This window comes from Polyodon spathula, chromosome 6 (genome assembly GCF_017654505.1).
Source record: "Polyodon spathula isolate WHYD16114869_AA chromosome 6, ASM1765450v1, whole genome shotgun sequence".
Lineage (NCBI taxonomy): Eukaryota > Metazoa > Chordata > Actinopteri > Acipenseriformes > Polyodontidae > Polyodon > Polyodon spathula.
This window is the reverse complement of record NC_054539.1, coordinates 73270042-73290684: the sequence shown is the minus strand read 5'-3', so window position 1 is coordinate 73290684 and position 20643 is coordinate 73270042. Positions and strand designations below refer to the sequence as shown.

General features: G+C 45.0%; 1 protein-coding gene across 1 annotated transcript in view; it reads right to left on the bottom strand.

Moving 5' to 3' along the window:
- Window positions 1-20643, bottom strand: part of mdn1 (midasin AAA ATPase 1) — a 66548-nt gene that overhangs the window by 3473 nt on the left and 42432 nt on the right. Inside the window, exons 63-98 of the mRNA XM_041253699.1 lie at window positions 19855-20524; window positions 18503-18664; window positions 17815-18082; window positions 16849-17084; window positions 16548-16643; window positions 15803-15897; window positions 14720-14844; window positions 14215-14376; window positions 13698-13807; window positions 13493-13566; window positions 13082-13277; window positions 12659-12818; window positions 12239-12385; window positions 11713-11839; window positions 11286-11391; window positions 10955-11070; window positions 10380-10802; window positions 9404-9636; window positions 8816-8956; window positions 8375-8553; window positions 7602-7763; window positions 7072-7209; window positions 6805-6946; window positions 6085-6251; window positions 5420-5560; window positions 5194-5332; window positions 4479-4807; window positions 3916-4071; window positions 3449-3550; window positions 2857-3058; window positions 2384-2560; window positions 1798-1958; window positions 1361-1450; window positions 1050-1165; window positions 642-816; window positions 327-400 (exon numbers count right to left, since the gene is read on the bottom strand). Coding sequence (XP_041109633.1) covers window positions 327-400; window positions 642-816; window positions 1050-1165; window positions 1361-1450; window positions 1798-1958; window positions 2384-2560; window positions 2857-3058; window positions 3449-3550; window positions 3916-4071; window positions 4479-4807; window positions 5194-5332; window positions 5420-5560; window positions 6085-6251; window positions 6805-6946; window positions 7072-7209; window positions 7602-7763; window positions 8375-8553; window positions 8816-8956; window positions 9404-9636; window positions 10380-10802; window positions 10955-11070; window positions 11286-11391; window positions 11713-11839; window positions 12239-12385; window positions 12659-12818; window positions 13082-13277; window positions 13493-13566; window positions 13698-13807; window positions 14215-14376; window positions 14720-14844; window positions 15803-15897; window positions 16548-16643; window positions 16849-17084; window positions 17815-18082; window positions 18503-18664; window positions 19855-20524 — 6297 coding nt within the window. The remainder of the gene's footprint in view (window positions 1-326; window positions 401-641; window positions 817-1049; window positions 1166-1360; window positions 1451-1797; window positions 1959-2383; window positions 2561-2856; window positions 3059-3448; window positions 3551-3915; window positions 4072-4478; window positions 4808-5193; window positions 5333-5419; window positions 5561-6084; window positions 6252-6804; window positions 6947-7071; window positions 7210-7601; window positions 7764-8374; window positions 8554-8815; window positions 8957-9403; window positions 9637-10379; window positions 10803-10954; window positions 11071-11285; window positions 11392-11712; window positions 11840-12238; window positions 12386-12658; window positions 12819-13081; window positions 13278-13492; window positions 13567-13697; window positions 13808-14214; window positions 14377-14719; window positions 14845-15802; window positions 15898-16547; window positions 16644-16848; window positions 17085-17814; window positions 18083-18502; window positions 18665-19854; window positions 20525-20643) is intronic.

Genomic DNA, 20643 nt, shown 5'->3' with positions numbered 1-20643 from the left:
GTCATGCTTGCTAATTAAATGTCTCTAATCTGGAAGGTTTCAAACATTCATTGGACAGTACTTGTGCACAAATTACACACTGCGGTTGAGGTATATCTCCACTTCCAGTAGAAATAAAACCGGAATTCAAGCAGCTGTCTTCGTATTTCTTGGAGGACCCCTTGAAACCTCCTCAAGGCCCTCTAGGAGGCCGCGGACCCCCGGTTGAGAAGCCCTGAGCTAGAGTTCAAGTGTTTGGCGTGCATATCCCTGCAGTGAATTCTAGTAGGTATAAAATAAGAGACATGCTGCACTGCTCAAGGCACTTTTTGAATTGGAGTACCCACCTGCACACAGAAATGTGTCCCACTTCAAGAAGAGTGAGTGCGTTCCCAATCACTGACAGGGACTCGAAAGCCAGCTGCACAACACAGAGGGCATAGAGACTGTCAGACATCACATTCTACCATCCCCAGGAATAAAGATGCACCGAGAACACTATTTAAAAGAAGCAGAAATGTAGATTCTCCCAAAAGCCCTCAATTACAACTAAAAACATGAAATGGGCAAAACTACTTAAACTATTAATTGTTCTATTAAAAGCAAAAATACATCAATTTTTGTATTGGGTGCTGGCATTTCTCAATGCGTGCTTTCTGTACCTGTTTTGAATGGTTATCTGTCATACTTGAAGAGTCATCGACAGCCAGGCAGATCTGGTATTCCCGTTTGCTGGGCTTGGTCCTGCGCAGCCAGATTTTATCCTTCCGGAACTGGCTGGCAATGTATGGGATGACCTTGCGCATATTCAGCCGCTTCCCTGTGCGGAAATCACCTCTGCAAAAGGGAAGAGAGGGAGATGCAACTCAACAGTAGACACCATCACAGGCTGGGTTCTCCATTCAAGATGCAAGATATCAACAGGCTTCTTATTAATACTGCACCACTTCAGCATTCAGTTGATGGCATTAAAACCTGGAGCGGCTTGGTTATGTATTCCGTTTTGCATCTCCTTGCATGACAAGTTACGCATTCTCACTCTTAGTGCGGTCTAGAGGAACAGAACTCACTTGAGCTTTGCAGCCCGGGTTGGTTCCAGTATAAGACGAAGCTGTTCACACAGTTGCTGTGACAGTGGGGATGTTAACACCTGGTACTGCTGCCACATCTCAGCTGCGGCCCTTTCCTGAATAAATAAATAAATAAAGTGGTCAGACTGGTTATAAATCAACATGGACACTGGACAGATTGTATCACTGCTGATGAGAAACAAGCTGGACAGCAGGGTAGACCTGTTTTGAATGGAGTGTGTATTACAGTCTGTCACTACAGCAACTGGAAAAGTACTTCATGTATTTAAACTTGAGCAGGTAAACCTCACCTCTTCCTGATTTCCAGGCTGCTGTTTCTGCCAGGCATCCAGCTGCTGCTCCAGCTCCTTGCGGAGTTCTTCAGGGTCCTTTACGGACCTCTAATAAAAAACAATAGGGCCAAGGTTGAAACTGAAATGTGCAAACCTACAATACTGTGTGCATAGCAATTCAAGAAATTTCACTGCTACATTGCCACTACAGACTGTCATTGCATTTCAAGTTATGTTTTAAACAAATGCATACGATTTTACTTCATACAAAATTCAACTGCATATATTCTAGTATTGTATTCCATACGCATTCATTTATATACTGAATTTGGAGGTTGTGTTTAAAAATTTTGCGGGAAACAGGAATTGACCCAGACGCTGCTGATAAGAGGGAAGTCGTCAGACCCTGCTGATAAGAGGGAAGTCCTCAGTCCCCGATGCCCTGCTTCCTGTACCTCTGCGGATGTGTCCAACAGAAGCTCGGGCACAGTGTGCACAGTGGACTCTGTCATCCTCTCCAGCTTCTCATCCGCTCTGCTGTTCTGAGACTCCTCTTTCTCACGCTCCTCCTCTTCATTCCCTGGGGGCTGCAGCTCCAGCTCTGCATTCTCAACACCTGACAACAGACCAGAACGCACTGAATCCTGAACAGTACTCTGCATTCATCTTAATACCATACAACCACCAACACAGCTGCACATGCAGGGGTGCATATATGCAAAATTAAGACCATTTTGGAATGTTTTGTTTTGAAGAGATTCATGAAAGCAAAGTACAGAAGAAACCAATATTAAGGGCTTGTCTTTAGCAAATGGGTGAAGATCTTTGCCTTGTGCTGTACAGTATTTCCTAGCTGTCCAATATTTTTGTTGGTAAAAACTGTTAATACCATCAGAATCAAATTAAATCATGCGTTACAATATCTGACTTGGCGGCTATTAATATACTTCAGAAAATCATCTATAAAAAGATCATGCTTACTACTGAATCGGTATCAATCAAATCCTTCTGAGCTGAAAACTCAATCAGGATCCAGCTTACCCTCAGTCTTGGTAGAGGTAGACTTATTTTGCTCTGGTTTCAACTCATGTGCATCCACTGCTTGCAGATCCTCATCCTTCTGTTCCTCAGTTTCCATGGCAACATCACTCCCCTCGTTCTCCAACTCCTCCTCCTGGGCGGATCCCGCTGGCTTCTGCTGTTCTGCACTGGCAACATCTACACCCGGCAAAGGAAAACATTCAACCATACACGCGCAGACGTGTTCTCAATGAGAGGTATCGTGTGTACTTACAATAAATTCACCTTTATGTATCTGTACTGTTACAGGACAAAAATATACATGTATTGCGTAATAAAAATCCACGCAGTACGTTGAAAACGTTCCTGACTTTTATAGAAGTGGGGTGGTTTGAAAACACTTTTGGTAGATACAAAAAATAAATGAAGAAATAACCATGAGCAATGCAGGTGTCTGAGCGCATACTGCAGCTGATAAAAGTGTTCAGTCCTACCGTAAGTCTGAGCATCGTAAGACTCTGCTCCTTCCTTGACGTGCTCGTAAACATCAGACTCCTCCTCCTTCCCATCAGGCTGAGCCTTATCCTCACTCTTCTCTGCTCCGGCCTCCACTGTACGCAGCCTCTTGTGGATTCGCTCGTTGTAGTCTCCAGTGGATCTCTCATTGTCTGCCTGCCCAGGCTTCCGCTTGAAACTCTGAAACAGTCCGTTTACACGTCAACATGCCCTGTGAAACTGCCCATAGCATCACCTAATTCAACTGTAACACCTTTTCAGGGCAGCACAACAAGCTTCACAGCTTAAACTGACTGCAGTTAAAAGCCAAAGCAGAAATGTGCCTCTCTTAGACAAACTGTAGTTATTTCATTGTAACTACAAGCAAACCTCCCTCAGCTATCTCATGGTTTTGATAAATGGTAGCCAATTCCTACCCTCTTGACATACCTTTAAAAGGACGCTTTTATGTAGATGTATTTATTATTCCTGATAACACTGATGGGAAAACTGCAACATTAAGAAAACGGTCAGGCAAGGGAAACAGCAGCCTTTTAATATTGTTTTAGAAGTCTGAAGGAATGCACTTACCTGAGTTCTGTCCATGGTCTGCTTCTGTGATGAGACTCGCGCCATGAGTTTGGACTCATGACCTTCAGACTGACTAGCATCAGCAGCCCCACTGCCGTGCTCCTGTGCAATACAGACAGACAGGTAGATACTGTGTGTCAAGTCACTGCACATAGAACATGTTTTACATCTGCACTTAAATACAAATACTACCAAATACCAAAAATGTAACTTACTAAAACATACAAGTAGAAACTTACTTATATATCCAGATTCTAATTTCAATAACTAATAGCTAAAGAATGTACGAACCAAGTTCCGTCCTAATTTGGTGGATTTTCTAGATATTTTGTGTGCCGCTATTATATTCCAGTTAGGGGACAATTAATAGCAAACTGAACTGAGCTGAATCAAACCATTCTTGTCAAAGACTTTGATGAAGAATGTGAGCCGACAATTCCTGTCTGCAGCCCCTGCTGCTGGTTTACCTCCTTGGCCTGGTCCCTCTCAGAGGCTGCCCCAGCCAGCTCCACAGCGCTGTCGCTCTGCAGGTTCTCCTCCCCTGTCTGCCCGTCGGCTTCGTGCTGCTTCCTCTCCGCGGACTCGGGGAGCTCCTTGTCCTCCTCAGCACTTTCTTCCTCTCCCTGGGAACAGACATGAAAAACATCAGCGAGCTGAGAATACCGTGTTCGGTCAAATGCTGTGGTGTACAGAGCTATCACACAATAAAACAAAACCTGCATATGTTAAAGTTTTGCTACATACAGCAGACTACTGCACCTTTGGAGAACAGCAATGTTATACTTGGTTGGTTGGTTGGTTGGTTATTGATGACACATTAACTTTAACTTCAAAACTACAACCATACAAAAAGAAGCCAAGATAACATTTATAAAAAGTGTCCATAAACAAATGCATCATCAACAGATTATTTCTGCTAGTCTCTTTTTTCACAGGTCAGTAAGGAAGCTTAATAATAAATGATGCATCGGGGCCCGTCTGCCCTAGCTTATTATGTCTTGAATTGAAGTAGAATAAGAAAAGCACAGACCTTGGGTTGCTGGCCCTGATCTGTGTGGACTCCCTTATCTTCTTTGTCTCCCGCTGCCTCGTTCTCCTCTTCCTCTTTATTCTCCGGAGCTGCGTCTGCCTCAGCTCCCTCTCCCTCAGAGTCCCCGTCCTCTTTGTGTTCACCCCCTTCCTCCTCCTCCTCGTGTTCGCCCCCCTCCTCCTCCTCCTCTTTGTGTTCACCCCCCTCTTCCTCCATCTTCTCCTCTCCCTGGCCCTCCTCTGCCTGCCCCTCCACTCCCTCCTGCTGCTCCTTCTCCTCCTTGTCATCAGTCTCCATTGGCTTCTCCTCAATCTCGAAGGGATTCTCCTCTGGAGTAGGACGGATAAGAAACACAGGTGATCAGGCATAATCATTTTGGAACAACAATTGTGCAGTAATGCTATTTCATCAATTCTTTTTTGTTTTGATTATTTATTGCACTGAAACAAAAAAAACAAAAAACATAAAACAAAAAAATCAAGTGATGATTGTGTAGACGGTTATCTACACCTAAAAATGGCATGCACTTCTGCTACCAAGAGTTTTTGTACCTCTCTCTCCCCTCATATACAAATCTACTTGTCACGGGTTCACCCATAAAGATATTCTAGGAGGTGCATTTTAAATCAAATGGCCACGGGTAAAATGACTAAATTCAGTGTGGTATGGCTTGATTTTAAAGAGCCAGCCTCCCTCCCTTCCCCTTTCTCCTCACCCTCTCCCTCCTCCTGCTCCTCCCCCTTGTCCTCTTCGTTGTCCAGGTTCAGGTCCTCAGGAAGGTCCATGGCCTCGGCCTCTGGCTGCTTCTCCTGGTTGCCATGGTAAGGGTCCACCTCGTTCTCGTCATACTCCCTCTGAGCAACACAAACACAGACAGCTCAGAATCACATGCTTTATACTGAAATGCAGACAGCCACCATGACACAGCCTCACAGTAATACCTCATCAAGCTGCTCGTGAATCTTCTCCTTCCCTTCTCCGGTGTCAGCAGGATCTTCATCTTTATCCTGTTGTTTCTTGTCCTCTTTGTTTGAGTTTCCTGCATCCAAGTTGTCGTCCTTCGCAACGAGTTCAGATTCCCCCTGAAAAGCACATAATTCCCTTTCAATCATTTCACCAGATTTTAAACACCTCTGTTCCTTTGGAGGGAATTAATGTCCTCAAAAAAATGTTTTTACGGATTAAAAAAAAAAAAAACCACATACTAAAAAACACTGGTTAAAATATGCAGGTGTGTCGTTTTTACAATAATTTTCCACGTTATATTTTAAATTATGCACTATTAGCATTAAAAAATTGCACACAATTGAATTTCTTTCTAGTTTTATACCAGTAATGTAAATCTACTACTCCGAAAATGTTGAGCAGCCTGTACACTTGCTTCAAAAGAGGACCTGCCACCTTACACTCTACAAAGCGTTAGAAGAGAACAGGTTGTATTATATGTTCCTAGGCTTTATATATGTATTTCCTTTAAACCCAACGCAAAGCCAAGCTTGTGGAAAGTTACTGATAAGAACACATGATATACGAAGGTTGTCGGTGTACTCTTGCTGTATCTTGTAATCTCTTGTCGTAATATCTAATAAACCAGCACATGTTTTACCTCGTCCATCCCCTGGCCGGACTCCTCCTCCTTGTCGCTGGCACCTTCATCTTCATCCTCATCACCCCAGAGTCTCTCGTCCAGCTTGTCAGCCTCCCCCTCGCCCAGGTCACCCATCTGTTTATCCAGCTCCTCCTCGCTCTCCGACTGCGGCTCGTCATCCTCCCCTGCAGACAGCAACAATCGAAACGGCATGAAAGCATCCTTCACAGCCAGGTTCTTGCTGCTTATTTCAACCAGGGGATTACTGTTGGTTCATCTATAACTTAAGCACTCAATCATAGATTCAAAGAGAAAACTATTAAGAAACTAGCCTGGGTAGCCTGTTTCATATTGGAAAGAGATTGGATCGGATTTCATTGTGACGATGGAAACATGGCATTATCTTCATAACTGTTTTGTTGGTTCAAAGCCATCCTCAGAACCAACAGAAGAGTAACCTTCAAACTTTAAAACAATATTTTCAAATAGGCTCCATTTAGCGGCTTGTAAGCATTTGATCTTCTTCAAGTCTCGAATCCGAATATTGAAAACAGACAGCAACTTGCTTGGTTTGTGTTCATTACTCATCAAGGACAGGATTCTCAGAACCCTGCACACTCATTCCCAAGCAGTTTATGGATTACAACAAAGACTGATTTACTGGTATTTGTACTACACTGACGTAAACCACAGTTATAACATGTTCATTAAAACCGACATTTCAATGCCAAATCAAACCTGGTTCTTTTCGATCCCCATCATGCATTTTTCCATCAAAGTCCTCAGTCATTTCTATAGCGTTGTCCTCTTCCTCGATGTCTGGCTTGTTCTCCTCGTCTTCCTCCTTTTTCTCCTGGCCCTGCTGGAATGTGTCCTCTACCTGCACACAGGAATTGAGATTACCAGTCATCATATAGCACCAGTGTTCGTGGTGCATCCAGTTTGAACCCAATCCTACTACATGCATACTACACAGCCGTGACAACCGCTCCCACTGCCCCCTACCTGCTCTTCATCCTCGATCTTGTCGCTGACGTCTTTCTTGCCCTCTCCCTCTCCAATCCCGCCCCCCTCGTAGTCGTGGAATTCCGTGGCTCCCTCGCCAGCCGCTTCCTCCATCAGCTCCTTGGGAAGGCAGAATCCCTGTGGTGTGACGAGACAAAACTACTGAATCAGCGCAACTGAAGAAGAGAGCAGTTTTACTGTACTATTTTATAGGTTAGAATTCCATTACAGTCTATCAGAATTCCATTACAGTCTACTAACCCAACAGAATAAATGCACCTTTTTAGAACAAAAATTCAAAGTGTCTCAGGATAATCAAATCAGAAGAACTGAATGGACCGTCGTGTAGAAAAGGGTGCAATAGAAATAAGTTCCGAATTGGCCACTAGAGTGTACAACCTTCCATAGAAAGGAAGTTAAAACTAGGATGGCCAAATATAACTTAGACACTAGATGTCTATTATGTACACCACATTTACTACACAACCATAGCTTCAAGAAGCACACATTCCAGTCTGGAGATTCCTTACCTTCTGGGCGAGCTCGGTGAACATGTTGGCTAAGACAGACAGCAGCTTCCCGGTGCTCCTGTGAGTTGCCATGGAGACGGTCAGGTAGTACTGCACCAGCTCTGTGTAGGAGGCCAGCATGGGCAGGAGACGTACCAACAGGAAACAGGCCTGGTTGAACACCTGCCACACAAGAAAACATGAAGAAACAATAAAAAAGGAGAGCAACATGAAGAAAAACAAACTGAAGTCTGGACAGGGAGACGAGTCAAATTCCTGAAGAACAGATAAACAATGATCAAACTCGTTCTCTGTAAACATATACTAAGAGACGTCCTCTCTGATTTTGGGTGTCTGGGTAAAATAAGATCAATGCATTAAATCACAACAATATGCTCTTTCAGCACTAGGTCATTTTGGAAAGATACAACCCAGTAACCTTTTCATATATGACGACCTCATATGGGAATGGATTAAAAAAAAAAAAAAAAAAAAAAAAAAAAAACCTTCCTAGTCTTTACATGGGGACATATGGAAGACATAACTGCATGACAGCTTCATATTAGGATGCCATTTTCCAACAAATAAAAGCAATGGGAAAAAACTAAGTAAAACAAAAACTAGATATTTATTTATTATGTGTCCAAAACTACCCTTTTCAGCGATTTTTAAAAATACTTAATGTATGAAAGAGTTAAACCTAATTGAAGAGTCATACAAAAATGACATAGGGCCTGCCCAAGACTGCAGTGTTGAAATATTGCTGAATTCAAACCACAATGAGAAGCCCTTGCCTGGTACGGCTCTGCTGTGCTCGTCTCTTTCTGTGTTTTTAGTGTTTCCAGGAGCTGAAGGACAGAGGCTGTGATCTTCTGCAAGTTCAGAGCAGACACCTCGCTGAACAGCTCTTCCTCCAGGAGTTTAGTCAGGTGCCCTGGCTTGATCAAGTCCTCTGTTGCCTCCTCTTCTTGTTCTGTATTGTACAGTGAAAATGAAGCTGCTTTACCAAACCCCTGTCAAATCCTGAGAACAATTCTACAGTCACTAAAACACTAGGGAAGAGGACATTGCAATTGTAAAGATGGCACTGCACAATCCCCTGCAGCATGTTAGGAGTCCCCTAACTTCACAGTGCACTGATGTTTTTCTTGGCAGGATAACTTGTCGTAGCCCGTAGAGATTGAATACACAGTTAAATGTATCAGCAGTACAAGGATGACCTGGCAGTAACATACCAGTTTTCTTCTCTAGCTGCTTCGTCTCTTCCGCCTCATCCCCAGTCTTTCTCTTCACTAGAGTCTGAACGGCACACAGCACAGAGTTGATGGCACTCTCCATTTGATCAGAGAAGACGGATACAAACTCGCTTGCTGATTCTGGGAAACATCACAACATGAACACGTCAGTACATTATCTATGTTTAAATACTGCAGCCAATGTAACCAATACTGTGGGTTGACTAAGAAAAACACCTACATAAATTACACGTCAAACCTTATGAAAAATATTGATTCTCTATAATGACCAGTACATTTTAAAAAGAAACTCAGGCAACCATTTCTATAAGCAGTGTTTGTACAGCAATGTGCTGTATTTTGGGTTATTACAAAGCCAAGTCATCAAAACTTCTGTCTAAATTGCTTGATGCTACTGTAGTTCTTGCAGTTTAAAGTTTTGGAAAAATAATTAGTAATATAGCAAGATATCCAGCAAACAAATAAAAAAACACTGATAGAAAAACATAAATCCAAGACCCTGCAATTTTCAAGCCCCAGATATTGTGCATGCACATTTCAGTAGAGCTGCTCCCATGCCCCCCTCACCACCGCTTCCAGCTTTCAGAGTCAGCAGCTCTGTCTTCCAGGCAGTGAATTGGGTGAGGTTGTGGCCGATTTCCCCCCTGAGGTACTGCAGAGTCCGGAGCACCGCTGGCTGCCTCCGACTGGGAGCCTGGCCCTCAGGGAGTACAGGAGTGAAGAGAGTCTCCACAGCCTGCAGCCGGGCAGCCACTGCGCCCAGCCGACTGAGCCCCGAAGAGCACACTTCAAACCGACTCCTGCAATCAGAATACCAACAGTCAACACACAAAACGTCTTGCTGTTCACAAACGAGTATGCAGCAGCAGTGTGTGCTCCCGACTGCAACAGCGAGAACGACACCAGCGCTGTTACAAGGCGGCCCAGTTTGGTTTCATTCGCCAGCTGGTTTATGACCCTGGATGCGTGAATCAAACCAAAAATCGGGATTATGCTGAAAGATACATTACCGACATATGTAAAACACAGAACATAGCAAAGGTAAAGTTATACGTTTGTTGTAAACACTGTAGGGTAAAATCTAGAAATAAGGTAATCTCATTCTTTGTGGAAGGAGGTTCACATCATAAGAGACAGTTATGGTGACAACACATTATGAATCGGTGGAGAATAAATAAAAATAAAACAAGGAGAAAACTATTGAAAAAATATTGAAGGCATAACTGAGCAGAATTACAATCAATTGAAATGGAAAACTTGCAATTGTTTTGCTTACTGGACAGAGAACTGTCAGTAGTACAGTCTACAACTATTACCAGGTTCTTTTTTAGTATGACTGACTATATAAAAAAAAAAAAAAAAAATCATATATTTTAGTTTATACAGGACCATTTTCCCTCTCTTTTTAATCTGAAATCTAACCCACAATGTCTTATTTATTTACTTGTACTTGTATTATTAAAAACCCACCCGTTCCACAAGGAACCTGACGACACAGTCTTGGAGTTCACAGTAATCTTCTCATTCTCCTCTCTTTACTCACCATGTCTGCAGTATCCCTTCAGTGGGCTGCTCCTTCACTCCATCCAGCTCTGCCTTCAGGGCCTTCGCCTCAGCCAGCATCTCTGCCACTGCCTCAGTCAGCTGCTGCCAGGCCTGGTCCCCTTGTCTCATACGACACCCGGGCGGCAGACACTCCGCAGCCAGGGGACTGGGGTAGCGCAGGCCAGACTCCTGCTTCTCTGGAGGTGTGACACTGGCCAGTGGAGTTCCTTCAGGCAGCGTGTCCTCGGGGCAGCACTGGAGGACCCAGGACAGCTGTTCCAGGCCCATCATGCACTGCATGGCCAGGGTCTGTGTTCTGTCAGTCCACTGGAGAACAGCGTCCTGAGGTGGGAGGGCAGCGCCGCTCTCCCCAGACTGACTGAGACTGGACTGTATTTCCTGTATGCAGCTGAAAAGTTTTCTGTTTAAAAAGGACAGAAAAAAAGGAATATTAAATTCACAAGCAAGTGATTCCCCTGCTTCAGTGTGTTTAATATTCAACCTTCTTAAAACACATGAAAAACACTAAAATAAAATCTAGAGACTGGGTGAACGAAGCAGTCTGAGCAGTACCTGAGCTGGACCCACTGCTCGGTCAGTCCTGACAGCCGTCTCCGCTGTAGGACGAGCAACTTCAGCAGGTGTGCTGTGAACCCTTTGCACCTCTCCACGTTCCCCAGGCCAAGCTCCTGTGAATGAGACAGACAGACGTTACCATCAAACAACACTTTTTACAGCGGTTGCTCTTCAAGGCTTCACTTATTTCTTGGCGATTGCTCGACAGACAATTTCCTTCAAAAGGTGGAATTCCTTCCTCTAGGATTAGGAGTTTCATGGAATTGATTGACAGTGGTACAATGCGAGACATTTAGACTGCTGGGACTTCCTCAATGAAAAGGATTACCTTTGCAGGAGTGAGGAGAGCTGCCTGTAGCCCAACACGTCTTGCCAGGGACCTGTAGAAATACTTCTGACAACCATCCCAGGCAGCAGCCATCTCAGCAAATAACCTGTAACATTGAGATCTCAATTGGAGCTTCAAAGCTCAGGCATTGTTTGCATGAACAGCAGAAAACAAAAGTAAAACAAACAAGGTTTTTGCTAAGAATCCTTTTCAGCAGCTAAATTAAAAAAACACTGGTACTGGCCAAACTACAGTGGTCCTAAACAAGCATATACTGCATTATGGAATTATCATGCAAATACACTATCTTACATCACACACATTAAATATGCACATTTATACAGCTTTTGTTAAAAAAAAAAAAAAAAAAAAAAAAAAAAAAAAAAAGGGACTGAATTGCCCACATACAAATGCTCCTGTTCCTTACATGTTCTCCTGCCTGTCCGTGCTGTTCACCACAGAGAGTGCGTTTTTCAAGTCCAGCGGATGAAGACGTAACATTTCCTCTGGATCTGCTGTTCGGGTCCATGCAAGACCTTTGCGGTACGACAAACCTACACAAAACAAGAGTAACAGCGGCTTAGTCTTGCTAACGCAGAATGCAATAGTAAATGCAGTGCAGCACTGCTAATGCTAACACAGAATGCAATAGTAAATGCAACGGAGCACTGCAAATGCTAAAAAATGCTGCACAAATTATTTTTTTCCTTGTCTGTTAGAAATATTTTCTCTGCAAAAAACTGTATTTTGTATAAATTGTGACTACCAGTTTTCATGGCTAAGGGACAAGGTTACAAATTACATTTCTGGCGGTGGAAGTGGCTATTCAAATTATAAATGAAAAAAAAGTATGTTGCTACTACAAGCAATACTCTTACTACACGACACTTAATTCCTTTCTTAAGTCTTGTCGAGGCATGTGTGATTTTAGCAGCAGTGTGGAATCCGCTCACCTATCTGTGCAAGCAGCTTGAAGAGGCCTGACAGCGCTCGCTGTTTCTGCTGGAGAATGTGCTTCACCTCCGACTTCTGCTTCTCTTTCTCTGCAGCCCGGTCCACAGTCAGGCTCTGGAGCTCCTGCACGTTGCTGATAACTTCAGCTGGAACACAAATCACAAGCAATCATTACCAGGCAATACGTGAAAAACTACATCCCTTATAGACGGGCACCATAGTAAAACTCACTGCAACACACGTCCATGTGAAATTTGAAAATAACATTCTCTGCTTATGAATGGTTAAACTTTTGCAAGAAAAGCAGAGTTAGTACATGATCACAAATCTGTTGCTCTTATAGTAGTCCAATACTGTACAAGGGGAATTAAAAGGATTCAACTTTGCAATACATGTTTCTGTCCACATGCTGGTCTTACCTGTAAACTGATCCAGGTCCTCCACTAATTCTGGCAGCGGGCTCTTCCTCATGAGCCTCACACACATCCTCTTCATTTTCCCTGTGAGGAGAGGCAGGCGTCCCTGCAGGGATGAAGCATCCAGGGAAAGTAGCTCCTCAGCCTCCTCGGAGACCCCCACCTACCCCAACAGAAGCACAGATTGAAGGGATACATTACTATGAGCAGGAGTTTATTCTCTTCTAGCAGCTTACTTTACTCAATATCAAACCCTGTGTTTGAGAATCATTTTCATTCTAATGTACTGTTATACAAGCCTTTGTGTTTGAGAACTGGTTAAAATTACAAGAAACACAAATACAGATCTATATTGGGCTTGCCCTCCATGCTCAGAAGGGGCACCACTCTACCTCAGTGAGCCTGCTCTGACACAAGTGATTTTACCTCTTGTGGTACCTGCATTGCTTTGCTCTTAGCGGTGAGCACGCTCTTCACTGCTCTGTTGAGTCTTTGAACCGGGGTCTCCTCCTGGGGCTGGTCCACACAGTCCAGACTCCCATCACCCCCCTGTTCCATCAGCGCAGGGCGAGAGGGGGTGTTCAGAGCCGCCTCGAACTTCTTCACAAACTTGAAAAGGGTTCTGAACAGAAGTATTAAGATCAGCAAGAGGACAATATGACACACATATACTGCAATCACAGCTGGAACTGATTTGTCAGAGAAAGTTATATCATTTTGGCTTAGGTTAAAAGCACTGAAGTCATGGTCCTTCACATGAAAAGTGTCCATCCACCAAGTCACTGAAGTCTCATTTTTGGATTGCCGGCTCCCAAGCTACCTTCTTGTTATACTTACCGGTGGGTCTTTTCCACAGACTGCTTGATGGACCAGAAACTAACGTCATTCCATTTGGAGATTTTCACAAAGTCCTGTAAAAATAGAAAGTTAAAACAACTCTAGATACTGTACAGTGCACACATGTTCATGTCTGCTGGTTTAGCAGAATATTATACAGTAGTTACATTTGTAATGAAAGTTTAAACTTCCAATGGGTTTTTACCTTGAGCTCTTTTTCAATGGGCCGCCGCAATTCGGTTAATTTTGCCTGAACGCACTCTGAAAACTGCTTGTAGTAGGTATATAAATTCCAAAGGACACTGGACAAAGGCTCTGTTATAAAAAAAATAAAATAAAAGTTGGTGCCATAACAAACGTCATGAGCCAATATGCAGAAATCAAAATAGCATGCCACAAGGTAAGCGGGGTGCCCTGTCTATACACAGATGGTCGAGCCGCTGTGGCAGGGAGACGGCTCTTTGGCACACAGACAGGCTGACAGCAGCTGGGGCTGTGGGGGGTCTGGAGCAAGCTGCCCTCACGTCATAAAAGAAAAAACCTTATCATAGTTGCTTAAAATGCCTTAAACGGTTTGACGAATGGATAAACTGTTAAGGGGTATTGAAAGGTACTCAAGTACTGAATGTAGCATTGCTGTGCTAACTGTTTAATAAGGTATCCAAGTATGTCTGGGACAGAAGAGTATGCGTTCCCCAGTCAGTAAAGGAAGTGCGCAGCACCTTTGCCCTCTTGTTCAGGGATCAGCATGACGTGGCAGTGGAAAGCTAGCAGCATTACGAGGCGAGTGTGGAACTCTCCCACCGTGGCTCCCTCTATGAAAGCCTGCAGAGTGCTAGTGATTGAAGAAAGGGGCGAGACCTCCTCTGGCTCAGGGTCTGCAACTGGAGAAGAGAAAATACAACATATAAACAAAAACACACTCTGAACTGCACACCAACCAATCACAACATAGAAGCTACAACTATAACACACTCTGAACTGCACAACAACCAATCACAACCCAGGAGCTACAACTATAAGAAACTATACCCACACAGGCAAACAGTTCAACAAATGCCTTGATAGCCCAGCAAAACCCTGGCTTGAGACTTATTTTCTAGTATTAAGGAATCTTTACCGGAGCAGAGCTAATTACTACTTGGAGAAGCATGTTGTCTGATAATGTGATAAATGCAAGACGGTTACACCATCCTGTTGCAGAAGTTAAAGGCAGTGCTGCATTACCTGCTGTTTTGCCCTCCTTTTGCTCTTGAAGGTATGTTTCCACCAGCTGATAGATTGAGAACCAGTGCTTGGTTGATTTCTCTCTGTGCCGTTTCAGTGCATTGTCAAGGCTACCGGGCCAGCAGCCTGTGGGTCGAAGGGGGGGAGTGGTCTGTGTTAATCTATACTGTAGCCTTTTACACGGAAAGCCAATACCTTAAATAATGGCAGCTAGGTCATAGTATACTAACAGATGAATATTATATATATATATATATATATTATGTGTGAGTGAGTGAGAGAGGAGAGAGAGAAAAAGACACACACAGAGGTCCAGATAAGCCACATAGCTGCATTAAAATCTGAAATATGCATATTAATTTTGCTGCACAGCTTGTCTCCCTCCCCTCCCTAAAAACTACATCTCCCAGAATACAATGCCTTCAGTTACTAGGAAACTGTACACAAGGAAATCCAACCCAACAAAGACTATCCAATCTCTGGCTAGCCCTGTTGCCTTTGCAGACAATCACAGTAAGAATAAGAAATTCAAAGCTACACAGGATGAAGTGTAAACACCCCAGGCCAGCTACAAATCAGCTACAGACCCTTGTAGAACACACACATGGTTGTATAGTAGCTCAAAGTAACATTGCAGTTAAAATGAAAGGCTCTTTAATGCCTACCCCATTACCATTAACTGTAAAGTATTTATCTAGATTACTCATGACTTCAAGGTAATGTTGCAATTTACCCCCTGAAAATACATTTTACTCTATCTTAATTACAGGGTAAGTTACTCCAGACCTGGAGCACTGTGTCACTTTAATTTGAACACACACATACACACACAAAGTACTTCTAAAGATGTACCCTTTCTTTGTGCATCGGAGGACTCTGTACATATGGGTCCACATAAATTAAAATAATGCTAAGCTTTCAAACTAAGGGTTTATCAAACAAGCTTTATCAAATTACAAGAGAGTGTTTCATAAGATCAAAAGATGCACGGGTCTTCCTCCAAAATTTACATGTTGCGAGGGATAATAACTTTATTCTAAAACAAAAGGAACATTTACAGAACATAAAGCCGGCAGTCCTTACTTCAATTCCAGCTTGCGCCACTGAATGATCAGCTGTGTGACCACCTCCAGCTGTTTCCTCAAAGAAACCGAGCGGCTGGCATTCTCCTCCCAGTCCTGAGATACAGAAACACATTCATGAACAACGGCTCCTTCACTTCAACCCCCTCCCCCTCCCAGTCCTGTGACAGTGATACAGAAACAGTCAAACGATGGATCCTTCACTTTAACCCCCCCCACCCCACCTCACCCCCAAAGACAGCGAGTGTTCAATGACTGTTCCACCTTGAAGGGTTACGAAGGTTCACAATAACAAGTCACTGGTATGGCTAAATCTGGTCTTATCAAGATTGTGTATGTGGCCGAGTGGACAGAACAAAGGTACATGGGGTGATAAGGATGACGTGACATATCGGTTAGCTGTAGCATATAAAAACTCAGAAATCATCAGTGGGCTATTCGGGAGATGATGACATCCTTCACTCTGTAGCTGAAAGAATTGCCTCCAGTACAGGTAGATATTGCGCTCCTATTCTGCACTATTCTGTATTCAAGTTAGATGACCATTATTATATCACACCTACAGGTATCACTGCAATAACTGTATTTCTGTCGTACCATCAATCTTTGAATGGTAAATCTCTGAATAATGCAAGTACATAAATATTTGATGGAATCTACTCACTGTTGTCAAGTATTATTAATAACATGGATTAAGACAAATAGTAAAATGATTATTGTTGCCTGCACAATCCTTACAGCCTCACCTGAGCTTTAGCCAACAGGATTTCCAAGCCGTTCAGAAACTTCGCCAGGGGGCAGGAGAGAGGGAAGCTGAGGATTCGATCAATCACAACCAACAGCTGCAATGAGAGAGAGAGAGAGAGAGAACAGGAAAGGGTTAACCCCTCACATTGTGGACTGCCTTTTGAACCCGAGTTGCACACAAAGCTGCAAAGTCAGAATCGCAACGGACTGACCTCATAGGTTACAAACACAGCCAAGAGGTAAGCCAAGCCTCTTGATATGAGGTTTATTCAAGACAATAGGATGTAGAAAGTGCCTGACCTGTAGCAGAGCTGGATGCTCGGGCCAGTCCTGCAGCAGCCCCCTCACAGCCTTGCTGAACTCCTCCAGAGCGGGCTGGCCCTGCCGGGCCTGCGGGATGTTGGGGTGCTGATAGAAGTCATACGGGCCCTCTGGCTGCAGGAGCAGGCGGGACATCTCGCCTCCAGACACAGTGTTCTGAATGAGAGAGCTGAGGAGGAGCTGGCTCCCACCGAGCTGCTCATTCATCTCAGAGTCTGAACAAGTAGGGAGAGCCTCAGATTAAACGTGGGCTTGGGAGTTACAGGTTGAGAAAAGCAATCCATTCATGAATAAACAATCAGCATTAGATCTGGGTTTGGGAATAAGCTTCAGTGTGTGGCTCACATCTTAAAGGGAGACTCAAAGAAGACGGCTGTGACTAAATCAGAACGCACTGACCAACAACCGCTCATGTACAACAAATACAGACATAGATCTGGGAACGACAGCAGTACGGTTACAAGACATTGCAGCTTGGCCAAAAGTTTTGCATTACCCTATAGAATGAACAAATTGAAAAATGTGACATTTTAAAATCCAACATAAAATACTGTATTACTATTATGGCTTCCAGTAGACTTTTGCAGTATCATTCTATATTTTCTTTGATTACATAATGTTAAATAAAATACATAAATTATATTAATATTTTTTTTTCAATTTCTTTTTATTAATATCTGAATCCTAAAATTCTAGGTGGTGCAAAAGTTTTGGCCACAGCTGTATAAGCAAAACGTAATACAAAAAATAGATATGCAATACACGACATGCACCAATATAAGAATATACTATTCAAATGGTTACTGCAATATGTAGAACCTAGAATACTGCAAAGGTAAAGTAATGCATTTCCTGGAAACACTGGAGCATGTTCTTTGACCATCTGTGTAAGGAAACAGCACTCTGTTTTGCTTGTTTCATTAAAAATACAAGTTTGAAAGGTACCAATGAGGTGGAAGAAGCGTGCCATCAAAGGGGCGGTGGTCTGGTAGGACGACACCAGGGCGCAGAGATAATCTCTGGTCTGCGTGGCAGCCGGGCTCTGTCGATACCACAGGGAGCGAGAGTAACCCAGGCAGAGCCGCTGATGAATCTGCATGAGCGCCCGCATGCAGCTTGGGGACAGGGAGCTGGGCTCTGTGCGCTCCTCCTCCTCCTCCTCCTCCTCCTCGCTCTGCTCAAGGGAGGGTTCCGATGTGATATCTGCAAAATCCTATTGAGCGAGGTGGGGGTGGGTAGTTAGTTCCCCTGTATGCAAGTATTAACAGGTTAAGTAGGCTAAGTGTACGGTAGAAACAAAGGATACACAACCACCCCTGTATTTGAAGTCATGTAGTGACTCCAGTCAAGTTGCAGACAGTGGAGAAAAACTTTATGGGAGACATTTCTTACTGCTACAATAAAGTGCTCAAATACACATTTCCAAAAAGAACCAAGTTAGTTGCAAATTGCGTATTTGTTTAACTTTGTATATGACATTTTCATAGAGCTGACCATTTTTTGTAACCCAAATGTAAATCCCCCCAGCTTGCAAAGCCGACCTGTTGCCAAGTCTGTTTGTGTTATCACAGGAGGCAGTGAAAACGAGCAGATGGAAACCCTGTGTTAGGTTGTGTAAAGCAGGCTGCGTTACCTTGTTGTAGAGGGGGAAGCTGCGTCTGAACTCCCTCTCCTCTTCCTCTTCCTCGCTCAGCCCCGTACCGTGCTGTCGGCTGCGATGTCTATACAGACTGGCCTCCTCGAGCTCCCTCTCCCGGGCGCGGCGCTCCTGCTCGTCCCACTCGTTCACGATTGCCTGGAGAGAGCCAGGACAGAACAGAACCATCAAACACCGCTGCGCCCGAGAGCGCCGGCAAACACCGCTGCGCCCGAGAGCGCCGGCAAACACCGCTGCGCCCGAGAGCGCCGGCAAACACCGCTGCCCCCGAGAGCGCCGGCAAACACCGCTGCCCCCGAGAGCGCCGGCAAACACCGCTGCCCCCGAGAGCGCCGGCAAACACCGCTGCCCCCGAGAGCGCCGGCAAACACCGCTGCCCCCGAGAGCGCCGGCAAACACCGCTGCCCCCGAGAGCGCCGGCAAACACCGCTGCCCCCGAGAGCGCCGGCAAACACCGCTGCGCCCGAGAGCGCCGGCAAACACCGCTGCCCCCGAGAGCGCCGGCAAACACCGCTGCCCCCGAGAGCGCCGGCAAACACCGCTGCGCCCGAGAGCGCCGGCAAACACCGCTGCCCCCGAGAGCGCCGGCAAACACCGCTGCCCCCGAGAGCGCCGGCAAACACCGCCCGAGAGCGCCGGCAAACACCGCTGCGCCCGAGAGCGCCGGCAAACACCGCTGCGCCCGAGAGCGCCGGCAAACACCGCTGCCCCCGAGAGCGCCGGCAAACACCGACCAAGTACCACAAACACCCAGTACCACTATCCTGCTTTATATACACAGTAAGCTCAAATTAAAATGACAAAATACAAGGGTGGCAGTTTGAGCAATTCCTTTTCAGGTTTTACTGGGAGCTCAATTCGGTCCATCTCAGCTTGTCCACTCGACACATACTCCAAGTTCATGTATGACTAATTAAGTAAAGCCCTGGATAGCAAAGGAACTGCCGGTTAATGGAATTATTATTATCTCCAGGCGATGTTTAAATACATTAAACTGGGATTCAAGTAAGGATATACTTAACAGTTTAAGTGATGAGAATTTGAGGTAAAAAAAGATCCCAACACTACACTATTTGGCCAATTTGTAAGCTACTGTATGTGTAGAGTTTAGGGTGATGCAGGAACAAATGAACACACACACGCCTGATTACAGAAGAAACGTTACAGTTCCAGTGTAGTTATTATGGGGGAATGCTAGCTGGTGATCCATGCCTTTTTTTTGCACTACCCAATGGAAACTGAACCTCAAACCACCACTAGAAACTCCAGGGACCCTGGCTCTATTTGAGCAGGGCTGTTCCCTCACAGGATGAAAAGAAAACACCCACCTGACAGATGTGCCTGAACAGCTGCAAGGCTTCCTGATCCATGCCTCCCCTGGACAGCACGTGGCACTGCAAGTAGAGAAGGCCATTCAGCAGCAGCTGCATGGGCTCGGGGATCACCCCCCTCTGCTCCTGGACAGGAAGCAGCTTGCTTAGACTCCTCACCACATCCCTGGAGGCCCTGGAGCACAATCTCTCAGCACGGGCCAGGTAGGTGGGGAGGGAGGGGGAGAGCGACGGGAAGGACAGGAGACAAGAAATGAGAGCAGGCAGGTCAGCCAGACTGGCAAGAGAGGTGGACACTTCCGAGGCCACCAGTCGCATCCCATGCTGCATCTGCAGAATGGCTGCCCTGAGCGGGTTCACCACGTCTGGGTACAGTGGGTACTCCTCAGCCAGTCTCTTGGTGAAGTGATGCTGTGAAGCCTGCCAGGCGGCCTCCTCGTTCAGCAGGTTCTGGATCCCTGGCATTGATTTGGGGCTTGGCCCCTGGAGTGCCTTCAGCAAACGGGAGAGCAGGTCCTGCACCCGAGCGGGCTGTGCAATGCTGCTGCAATAGTGCTGCACCTCCTGGTACAAGCGCTCATACTGAGGGGCTTGAGGACGGCACGCCTGCTTCCGGGACAGTTCAGAGATCTGCTTGTTTAGCTGCTGCATCCGAGACCACAGGAACCTGGCAGGAGACAGAAAACAGAGTAACTGGTATTTTCTTTTTTTGTATAATTTGGACTAAAGAATGACCTTAGCAAGTTTCATCAAAATTGGATAAGCAGTCCTAGATTTGTAGACGCC